Source organism: Nicotiana tabacum, chromosome 18 (assembly GCF_000715075.1).
Source record: "Nicotiana tabacum cultivar K326 chromosome 18, ASM71507v2, whole genome shotgun sequence".
In the NCBI taxonomy this organism is placed as follows: Eukaryota; Viridiplantae; Streptophyta; class Magnoliopsida; order Solanales; family Solanaceae; genus Nicotiana; species Nicotiana tabacum.
The window spans coordinates 72,769,443-72,782,150 of NC_134097.1; the positions used below are offsets into that span (position 1 = coordinate 72,769,443).

Here is a 12,708-nt window from a genome sequence, read left to right on the forward strand (position 1 = left end):
TTCTCCGGCAAGTTACATAAGAACCGTGAAGCATGAATTTAGCAGTATATGGAGAAACGAGGTTGTACTTATTCAAAATGATCAGCCGGGTCGTTATATAACGTCCTTTAAATAATTTTTCAACTAATAGATGTAACGATCTGACTGGTCGTTTTTCTTTCAAGAACCCCATTCCCCTAAATAAGACTTTCCATGTCAAGTGAAGAAAAGCTCGATTACAATGTAAAACTCCATTATCAGAGAAGAAGGAATGAGAGATGAAGAGAGAGAAAATATTTGGTCTTGTTGATATGAAAATGTCTTTTCTTCTTTTTTATTATTCTAGAAGCATCTTTCTGTTTATCTATCTTTAAATGGGACAGAGAGGACCCTCTTAACCTCAAAATTAAAAATCAAAATCTATATATATTAAAGCAAGAAAATTACCATATATAATTGACATTATGGTTAAACCAAGTGACAAGCTAATAAATGTCAATAGTATATGGTAACTTTATTCTCTATTTGACTATTTTAGTTAAATACAAACTAGTATTAGTACTCGCACGATGTGCGGACATAATCCATTTTAAATATATATATATGTGTGTGTGTGTGTGTGTGTGTGTGTGTGTGTGTGTGTGTGTGTGTGTGTGTGTGTGTATATATATACGGAATTTGAATTAAAAGATAATTTTGAATTTATAGATAAAGTTCTAAAAATCGAATTTAATTAAAAATAAAATTTATCTTTTTTTTAAACATGTTATCATACTTAATTCGGTTAATGATCATATGCAATTATGTTAGGAACTTTTGTTATTTTTTATAATTATTTAAATACTACTTCGCCTATAGCCAAAAAAAAATCTACTTCATATAACTATAAAACTCTTTCACATTTAAAATCCTATAAGTAATAGTTCTTTGAAACACTGTAGCTAGATTTGAATAAAATGAAATTCTTTTAAAATAAATATAATATATAGGGTACACGTCTATGTTTATCTAAATAACAAAAAAGAGTTTACAAAACCAAATAAAAGTTTACTTACATATATAATAAAGTAAACATACATGCTGGAGAAAGAAGCATCACAAAATCAGTCAATATTAAAAAATAAAGTTGTTTCTTTTTTCTTCTCGAAGAATATTTGTTTGAAGAGTCAATTTGCATAAATGGACATCAAACAAATAACAAAACTTTGGGTATACAATTGCTATCATTAATTTCAATTTAGCACATTTAAGGAATTGAAGGGTTTAAGCTGAAACCCCTTCATTTAGTTGTAGTCAAGCCAATATTGCAAGGGTATAATATATTTTTCGTTGAAGAGTATTAGTTTTGAATCATTAGATTATGTGAAAGGTTTTTTTTTTCAAACTCAACAAGAGATAAATTGGTTTCTAATTGATAGTTTCTATAGCGACTTTTAAGTGTAACAAAGAGTATATGTAAAGAAAAAATTGGTATGACGTGATTTTTTTTAAATGTAAACAAATTATTTCGAAAAAACTCTTTAATTTTTTTTTATTCAAAGATAATAAAAAGATATGATATTTTTGAACATTAGTATAGAGTTTTAAAATTATTATAATAGAAGTTATATCATGGATAAACTCAAAAAACCGAAATCTAATGGAATATTTACATAATATCCGGCCATATTTATTGTTTACTTTTTTATAGCTAATATAAATAGATGATATGCCGACAACACACTATTATACATATATTATATATGGATTATATATAAATTGTACATCATTCAATTTTTAATTTAAGTGGTCGGGTGAGCACCTATTTAGGCTAATTAGATAAAGCCAAAAGAAAAATATGAAATAATTTCAACCAAAGATTAAAAATATAATTAAAGTTCATATGTAGACAATTTTTATTAAAACTCATCCTTTTATAGTGAAATAAATTAATTTTTTGTAACAAAATAAATAATGACATACAAAATAAGATAAAAGAAAATAAATATTGAAAAAAATGTTAGAAAGATCTAAGAACGAGAAATAAAAGATGACAACAAATTTCTTCTTATGTTTCATCTTTGTTGAGTATAAAAAATTTGGAAGTTAATCTCATCGATTTCAAATATTTTTTTTCAACTCTAATACATAGATTATAAGATAAGAATATCTTCGAATATTTTTTTTTACTTTACATTATGTGTCATTTTAAAAAAATTATTATTACTAACAAGCTGATATAATATTCGAATTTGAATTGGAATGCAATTTTGAGTAGTTTGTATTGAGGTTAAGTCAAGTATGGTATCGAAAAATAAACTATGTGATAACTTTAGGACAATATATGTAATATTTTTATAATAATAATCAACTAATTTAACATTTAATGATTCAAAGAGCCAAAAATTTGTATATATAGGGTATTAAAAATTTAAATTCTGGGGCTAGAGATATCGATAAACTTAAAGTGGAGTCATACTGAAATAAATCCGGCCAAAGAATCATTTAAATTTTTAGATAGCCGATTAAAGTAAATTTTAAATTAAGGATAATATCTTCATTTGCATCATTATAAAGATAATCATTATTATAATATACATAAGGTTTTAGATTATAGAAATTGAAATTTCAAAATAGAAATATTTTTTGAAAGATAAAATCATACCAAATAAGAGTTCAAGCCGTAGTATAAGAGTCACATCGTAATCAAAGAATCGTTTATATCGTGTCAATCTTTGTGCTTTGCCATAAATATGAGTTATTATTTCACGTTGTGGGTATTTTTAGGTTCCAATGACACCTATGCGAATAGTGCAAAAGTAAAATTATCACTACGAGAATTGAGAAAATGTTAGTCTTTATTATGTAGTGTTTCTTAATTAATATCTTACGATTATCTATAATTATTTAGAAGGTTTAAATGTTAAGGTTATTTACATATAATTCAAATAACTCAGATATTTAACATGGTTAATGTCAAATATCAAAATTGAGTAAAACAATTCACTAGCTAAAGAATTTTTTATATTTCTAGATGGCCAACTAAATGAGTTTTGAATTAAGAATAATATTTTCAATTACATTATTATAAAAATAATTATTATTAAAAAATAACGTTTAAGTTTAATAAAGAAATATTTTTTAAGAGACTCAACACACCAAATAAGAGTTCAAGTAGTAGTAAAAGCATTAAGTCTTATCCAAAGAATCATTCATTATCACAACATTTGATTATTTTGCCATAAATAAGAGTTATTATTTTTCTTCCTAACTATTTTTAGGAGCTAATGACACCGGCAAGAATGATATCAAAAAAGAAAAATAGAAAAAATGGTTAATTTTTTTCATGTTGTTAATATCTAATGATTATCTATATTTACTAAGAAAGTGTAAGTTTTAAGATTATTTACATACATTCCAAATAACTTAAGTAGTTGACATGATTAGTGTTCGCGCATCCGCGCACGTACTAATACTAGTATACAAGTAAAAGTGGCTGTCACACCTCCTTTTTACCGCGCCCGCGGGGCGCGTGGGGAGTTTTCTCCAATTGAAGGACAGTCGAAACGGGATTTATTTAGTTATTTCAGAGTCGCCACCTGGGAATTTTAAGGCGTCCCAAGTCACCAATTTCAATCCCTGAATCGAGGAGAATATGACTCTGTTTATTATTCTGCGAACCAGAAATCCTGAGTAAGGAATTCTGTTAATCCGGAAGAAGGTGTTAGGCATTTCCGAATTCCGTGGTTCTAGCACGGTCGCTTAACTGTTTTTATTATTGGCTTAATTATCTTGATTTTTATTAAACATATTGATGTTACATGATTTTTGCTACCGCTTATACTTACTGTGTTTGAGGACCCTTCTTTGAATCGAATTACGCGTACGTATATTCGTGTTTTTTTAAAAAATTGCGGACTTGTGTCACGCGTACGTGTACACAATAACTTTTGATAATATATTTATTAAGCAATCATTTTTTTTTCAAAATTGTGTCGAATCAAGAATATTTGTTTTTCTTGAATAGTGAACTGTACATCTCGGGTTTTTATGAAATTGATTTAACGCCTTTGGATAAATCCTTTTATTAAATATTCGTTCGAAATTGCGCGTACGCATAATCCGAATTTTTTACTTTTAAAAATATAATCAGGGTACGCGAACGTATCCCTAATTGCGCAAAATATTTGTAATGGTTCAGGGATTTTCCACAAATTGTTTATTATATTTATGTATTTCTTTTATGTGAAAATCATGAGAAACTCCTATTTAGAGGCCTATAAATTCTTTGAAAAGAATTCGCAATCTATTAAAGGTTGTTCGTCGATTATGATTTCCGAATATAAGTTATATTCATTCCAACTATTCAAATTCAAAGAACAGAATAAAAATATGATTAATACTATTTTTAAACAAATATGACATATATATATATGCCAAAGAATAAATTGCATATGAAACTGAAAATAAATGATTCATAAAGAAAGGAAATATTTTCCGAGAATTTTCATTATTTACTTAATGCAAATTCTATTTCTAATTATCATTGATGTAAAGTGTGGCAATTTATGCTTGTACATCTCTTTTCATTCTCATATACTCGCTTTTAATCTAATAGGCCTAATTATTTGGTCACTTTGTTTTATGAAGATAGATAAGCATCGAATTTATAGAAAGGGAATTATTATACAAGTTAATTCAACAGAGTTACCTTACATGCAACCTAACTGTATATCATAAACATTCATAACGTTTTAACATTGTAACAAGCTATATCATATTACCTTTCGCCAACGTTTATACCCACATCTATTATATTATAAAAATATACCATCAACACCATCTTAACCTTATTTAACAATAAATATCATTATTGTAGTTTTCTTGGTACTTCTACATCACTTCTTACTTAGCTAACAACAAAATTAAATAATGACCAACATTCATGCCATATTCCCTACTTGGACAATTTATTAAACTAATGAGATAATGAACTAATATTATTACAAACCTTTATACGAACTTTCAAAGTAAGACAATTAGCTCATAGCTATCAAATTGAATTCACTACTAATTAACTAACATGAAACAAAAATGAAATTTAAATTGATGAACTTGGACAAATAGAAAATAGACTTTCAATTCAAGCTTCATTGATGAGTCATGTTGAATCTCTTTCCAACTTAAAATTTAAAAGACATGTACCTGAAAATGAAGGTGGAAGGAGTAAATTTCAGCAGTAGCAGCAATAACAAAATCAGTAGAATATACCAATAACACAACAAGTCTGAACAAGACCCGTTGACCCAGATGAACAGTGACAGAGACTTAGGAAAAATTTCAGATTTGGACTGAACAACATTCACAGGCAAACAACAGATTCCAGAAAGAATGCATTTCAGATTTCATTTTCTTTCTGTTTCGGATTCCTTATTTCTGATTTTCTGTTTCTGCTTTTATATCTGTTTCAGATTGTGTGTGTGTGTGAATGTTCTCTTTTCTATTTCTCTTTCTGTTTTCTTCCTCTCTTTCCTTTTAAACAAAATCTGAGTTCTTTTCTTTTCTTCAAAATCTCAATCCTAAAAATCTCTCTCCCTAAAATCTGTCCAGCTTCCTGTATTTATACAGGTCTGCCCCTTTCTTTTTAAGTGCTGCCTGGACCCCCTTTATCTTTTAAAAACAGAAAATTTCCATTAAAAATCTGGTTTTCCACTTTAAATCCCATTAGGCTAACTTTTCCCTGATTTTCAGCAGCCCATTATCCCTTGTTCCCCATTAGTATCATTAACTAATAGCCATTAACACTCCATTATCAGCCCACTATTATATCATATTACCCTTACTGTTTTATCTGTTTCATACCCAGAAATGTCCCTGAAATCCTACTGTAATTACTGTTATTACTGCCTTAAATGCAAAAATCATAACAGAATTTACAAAACAGATTTAAAAATCTGTTCAAACTTAATTATCAAACTGATTTAACACAGCTATAACCAATTCTCTTAGGTTCTGGACTGAATCCTAAGAATGTAAACATTCTATCACAATTACATCTAATCATCATTTGTAAACTTGAACTCAAACTTGACAATATTACACTGGGTTCAGCACAATAATGCAAACTGAACTTATAATTGAACTAAGATCAAACATACACAGGAGCATTGTCAATATACTGACAATGCCCTGTTCAGAAAACAACATATACAACATACATTTGAATTCACTGATTCACAAACAATCATGATTTAATTGACGAGCATTAATCAATTGACTATTTACAACATTTGTCAATAATTAGTCTAAAACAATAGAAGCAGACTGTTTTAGTTAACATTTTCAGAAATGAAAATTCGTAATATAACTAATCGACGAACTTAATCGAGTTGATTACACACATTGTAAACAATCACAACCAACAGAAACAATTCACATTCGGATTAAGTAGATAGGTAGGAGACAGAAATGACAGAATTGATCAAAACAAATATGAAAAATTAAAAAGCTATTAAGACAGACAACAATACACGTAGAATACACAAAAAAAATAGAAAATACCTCTGAATCTTCAATCAGACTCGAACTTAACTCGGCTTTCGGATTTTTTGTTTGAAATCAAACATACCTTAGTCGAAGTATTTTCCACTGAAAATACTTTGACTAAGGTCGATTAAACCTCAATCCTTTAATCAATTTGGACAAAAATCCAGAAGTTTGGTATTTCTAGGTTTCCTGAAGGTTCGATTTGGGACCTAATCATTTCTGGTTAGATTCGAAAGGAACCAAACATGATATAAGGGTGAGGGTAGCCTAGGGGTCATTTGGTGTTAGTTTGAAACGGATCTGAGTTCGTCCTTGTTTGGTCCGAATCTTCAAAAGAAGATTCGAGAAGTTCAGAACTGATTCGAGCCAAACAACCAACAGATCCATACTCAGGATGACTAGGGGAAGCTATGGTGTTAACTAGGTGTTGTTTGGTTTAGATCTGAACTTGGCTCGAATCTTCAAATGAAGATTCGAGAACCTTCAGGGAGATTCGAACCAAGCAGATAACATATTTGGATAGAGGAGGCTCAGGGGGTTCTGGGGTGTTACTTTGGTGACCGGCGGCGTTGATGCCGCCGGGTTTCAGGCGAAGGGGAATAGGGGCGGCTAGGGTTAGGGGTCTGTTTGAGAAGACGATGAACAGGAGAGGATGGGGGGGTGTTTAGTTAGGGGCCGGGGTAAGGGTTTGGGATTTATATAGGGGTGGGGTGGATTGGTATCGTCCGTCCGATCAAGTAAGATGGAGGGCCAGGATCAATCCACTAATCCAAACGACGTCGTTTGGTTTAACGTTGGGGTCGGACTGAGTCGGGTCAATGGGTCGGGTTATGGGTTGCGGGTAAGGGCAGGGGATCTTGACCGTTGGTTGAATTTAATCCAACGGCCCTTGATGAGAGGTGACCAAACGACGTCGTTTGGTCTTAGCTTGGGACTGGGTCAGACTTGGGCTGTTCGGATTGGGCTGTGGGGGGGGGGGAATTAATGTTTTGGGCCTGGATTTTAAGGTCCGATTTTGTACAACTTGTATTATTATTATATTTTTTTTATTATTTTCTAATTTCATTATTAAATAACAAAATCTTAATTAAAATTATAAAAACAAAATTACCCTTACAAAGATATTAATTACCTTTTTAACAACTATTAACACATAGACAACATTAATCACACAGTGGAAAAAATAGAACAAAATGCATATTTTTATGATTTTATTTAAATTAACTTAATTAAATGCATACTTAAATCCTAGATATACATGAAACATGTATTTTTATTTTAATTTTGTTTAATTATAACAAAGCAAACATTTTACGGACATAAACAAATATTTAACACCACGCAAATTCAGAAATTACACAGTAAAAGAAATTTATTTTGATTTATTTTGGAGTAGTTTTTCGTAAGGCAAAAATCACGTGCTCACAGTGGCTATTAAATAAAAGTAAAATGTGGCTAGCTATTACAAAATGTATCTACTACATGTAATACTGTATCATGTACAAATGTGCTACTTCATCTGTAAATGGGCCGATGGTTTATTGGGCTTGTATTGTCCAACACCCCCCTCAAACTGGAGGGCGAGACCACACCAAACTTGCCAAATAGATAATGATGGAGAGGACCAGCAAGAGGCTTGGTTAATATGTCAGCCACTTGTTCAGAACTGGGAACAAAATGAAACGAAACCAGGCCAGAATGCAGACTATCACACATATAATGACAATCAATCTCGATGTGTTTCGTAAGCTCATGAAAAACAGGATTCCGAGCAATATGAAGTGCTGCCTGACTGTCACAATAAACAGGAACATGAGCAGATATCAACAGCCCAAGATCAGCCAAAATCCTTATCAGCCAAGAAATTTCAGCTACAACCATGCGCAAGGTACGGTATTCTACCTCAGTAGAAGATAATGAAATGGTGGGCTGCTTTTTTACTCTTTCAAGAAATAGGACAACCACCAAGTGTGATGTAATAACCAGTGACAGACCGGCGAGACTGGGCACAAGCAACCCAATCAGAATCAGCATAGGCCAGGAGAGAATAATCAGAAGAGTTGGATAGTAAGATACCAAGATCAGGAGCAGCAGACAAATACCTAAGAACATGGATAGTAGCCATCATATGAGAAATTTGAGAAGCCTACAAGAATTGGCTAAGGTGTTTCACATAAAAAGCAATATCAGGCCGGGTATGTTGAAGAAAATGCAACTTCCCAATGATCCTCCGATAAGTGGTGGGATCAGATAATGGTTCTCCCATGTCAGCAACCAATTTGATGGAAGAATTAAGAGGTGTCAACATAGAAGAGAAATTCTGACACTGAAATTCAGCTAGCAGATCATAAGTAAACTTTTGTTGGCTCATGACAAACCCCTAAGAAGTGTGAGAGACCTCCAGACCCAAAAAGTAGTGAATGGAACCCAAATCTTTAATCTTAAATTGTGCATCTAGGAAGGCTTTGACATTGTCCAACTCAGAAATGTCATCCCCGGCTAACAAAATATCATCAACATACATAGCCAGCACAGTGAAAGAACCAACAACATATTTTGTGAATAAGGAATAATCATTTTTGCTAGAAATGTAGCCTCTAGAGAGCAAAGCTTCAGACAACTTAGAAAATCACTGTCTAAAAGCCTGCTTGAGGCCATACAAATACTTCTTGAGCTTGCAAACTAGAGGAGAAGTAGAGGAAGACTGTGTATAAGAAGCAGAAACTTGCAAGCCAGGGGGAATTTTCATGTATACCTCTTCATCAAGATCCCCATGGAGAAAAGCATTATTAACATCTAGTTGGTAAATTATCCAACCCTTTTTGGCAGCAAGGGAGAGGAGGCATTTAATGGTAGTGAATTTAACTACGGGGGAAAAGGTCTCATTGTAATTAATGCCCTCTTTCTGAGTATCCCCTCTAATCACCAACCTAGTCTTGTACCTCTCAATAGAACTATCAGACTTCTGCTTGATTTTATATACCCATTTGCAAGGAATGAGCATCTTGTTGAGAGGAAAAGGGACTATGTTCCAAGTTTAATTAGCCTCAAGAGCTTCAAATTCCTTTAGCATTGCCTCTTGCCAAGCAGGATGGGAGGCAGCCTGTTGGTAAAACTGAGGCTTATGCAAGTGCAGTTCAGCAGTGGATAACTTAGAATTAAGAGGGGCAGAATATTGAGCATTTGAACAGACATAATCAGAAAGATAGGGAGGAGGATTACTCACCCTAAGAGACTTCCTAAGGGTTAGAGAAGCACAAGGTGTAATAGAGGAGGGAAGAGTAGGAAGAGGAGTAAAAATAGGAGCAAAACCTGGAGAAGAGGAGGAAGTGGACACGGATGGGGAAGAAGAGGTAGGAGAAGGAATGTCAACAAATTCAGGAGATGGAGTTGTGAAAATAGGAGAAGAAGGGGAAGCATAAGGAAAGATAAACTTATGAAATACAACATCCATAGAGTAAAAAATAGAATGAGTGGATAAATTCAAGAGTTTGTATCCTTTCTTTCTACAAGGATAACCAAGAAAGATGCAAGAAATGGCCATAGATTGGAACTTATCCCTCCCAGGATTAGGTGAGGTGGCAAAACATAAGCAACCAAAAGACTTGAGGTGATCATAGAAAGGAGGGTGACCATGAAGTTTTTCATAAGGGGAAATATTATTCAAAATAGTAGAAGAGAATCTATTGACAAAGTAGGTAGCAGTTAAGACACAATCACCCCAATATTTGGAGGGTAAGTTAGATTGAAACAATAAAGCTCGAGATGTTTCCAGTAGATGTTTATGTTTTCTTTCTACAACTCCATTTTACTGTGGGGTGTGTGGAATGATGGTTTGGTGTAAAATATCTTGGGAAGAGAAGAAGGATTTGGCCTCAGAACTAGTACCAAGTTCAAAAGCATTATCATATCTAAAACTTTGAACTAAAGTGTGGATTGTGTGATTACCATAGAGGTAAAGGCTTTAATAACAGACAAAGCATTACCCTTGCATGAGAGAAGATGAGTCCAGGTGACTCTAGTAAAGTCATCCACTAAAGTCAAGAAGTATTTAAAACCATCATAGGTATTAGTATTGTAGGGTCCCCAAATGTCAATGTGTACTAATTAGAAAGGAGCAGATGTGTGGATGGAGCTATCAGGAAATGGTAATCTTTGTTGTCTAGCCATATGACAAATAGAGCAAATAAAAATTATTTAGAAGAAACCTTGCTGGAAACAAAAAGACTTCATTCTACCAAAAGGTATGTGGCCTAGTCTCTAGTGCCAAAACAGATCAATTTTATTGATACTAAAAATTGAATTACAATGGAGAGTAAGGGGAAGAGGAGTTACAAGATTAGGTGCAAAAGTAGAAACATTACAAGAGTGATTATTAAAAATAGGAGATGAAGATGCAGTAAAATTAGAAACATTGTAAGCAGTAGATGGAACTGACAAAGATGGTGAAGCAGTATCATCAAGGTGGAGAAAATACAGACCATTAGTAGCTTTACCAATTTCTAGTGGCCTCTTCAGAGAAGGGCCCTGTAAATAGCAAGTAGAAATGATAAGTATGGCAAGACAATTAAGTTGAAGAAGGCGTTGATATACTGAGATCAAGTTAAATTGAAAAGAAGGTACAAGAAGAACATTATGCAAGGTTATGTCAGCCCTAAGGTGTAAAGATCCAGTTGAAACAACCTTGACTTTATATCCATTAGGAAGAGTGATTACAAATGGCTGGTAATGGTTTTAAGTTGTGAAGAAACTGTTTATAAGGTGTCATGTGGTTAGTAGTCCCAAAATATAAAATCCAAGTATTATCACTTAATTGAGAATATGCACAAACATGAAAATCAACAAAATTAACCACAGAACGTTTCAACAAACCTGCAAAATTAGCAAAGCCAAAAGTTTCTTCAGAAGAACCATTGTTGTTGGTACCAGGAGTAATATTTGCTTGCTGTAGGAGAGAGACAAGTTGCTGATATTGCTCCTGGCTTAAACCATGAGTAGATGAAGTCCCAGGTTGGGAACGAGAAGCTTGAACTGAAGACTCAATGGATGAAGTGTCAGCATGAACACATGAAGCAGACCTTTTTGACTGTGTGAACTTGAAATCAGGAGGAAACCCATGCAGTTTGTAGAACTTCTCAATGATGTGCCCTGACTTTTTACAATACTTGCATGAAACCCCCACACCTTGCCCAGGATTCCTTGACTCAAACTGAACTCTTTGACAAAAACTTTTCTGATTACCAGAAGGAGCAGAAGATGCAGAGAAAGAGACTAACTCATTTGAGAAGCCTGGTGTGTGAGAAGATTCCCTCTGTTTCTCATCATGTTGTAACATAGAATAAGCTCTACTAATAGTAGGGAGTGGAGACATCATAATAATGTTACTCTTAATTGTAGAGTAAGTTCATTAAGACCAGCTAAGAACCAAAAGAGCTTGAGTTCTTCAATGAATTTAGGCAAGGCACCACAAGAACAAACAGGACCCACATATGCAGTACTTAGTTCATCCCAAAGACTTTACAACTTAGTAAAATAAGATGAAATATCTGAAGTCCCTTGAGAGATAGTTCCAATCTCCCTCTGAATCTGGATGAATTTAGACCCATTAGACTGTCCAAATCTTTCATTTATATCTAACCAGATTTCCCTAGCAGTGTCGTACCCCAATACACTGGTAGCAATATCCCTGGAGAGAGAATTGGTGATCCAAGCGATCACCATGTCATTGCACCTTTCCCAAAAGGGATAATAAGGAGAATCTACTGAAGGTTTATCATGCCGACCATTAATCAAGCCCAATTTATTTTTGGCAGACAGAGAAACGAGCATACTTTTCCTCCATGCAACAAAACCAGTGCCATCAAACGGAGGAGAAACTAAATGAGTACCAGGACTATCCGATGGATGAACATAGAAAGGGTGAGAATGATCTAGACTAAAAGTAGCAAAGCCCTTAGATGAAGTGGTCGAAGACGTAGTTTCAGTATCTATGGTCATGATAGCAGCTAGTATTTCTAAAATCAAATGATTTTTCTAAGGAAATTTCAAACCAGAATCATATATATACAGTAACAAATAGGAGTGAGAGTAGATAATACCACTCTTCTTCTGAAATAATAAGAACCTGTCTATGCTTTGAGATCCAGTCAAAACTCTATGAATAGACTCAGAAAAGCTTCATCTTTGAAGAAATCGACCACAACA

At 33.2% G+C, this 12,708-nt stretch overlaps 1 protein-coding gene across 1 annotated transcript; it reads right to left on the reverse strand.

Moving 5' to 3' along the window:
- Positions 1 to 12,021: 12,021 nt before the first annotated feature.
- On the reverse strand, positions 12,022 to 12,501 carry LOC142172539 (uncharacterized). The gene has a single exon (XM_075236183.1). It carries the CDS (start codon positions 12,499 to 12,501, stop codon positions 12,022 to 12,024), a length of 480 nt encoding a protein of 159 aa, XP_075092284.1.
- Positions 12,502 to 12,708: the final 207 nt, after the last annotated feature.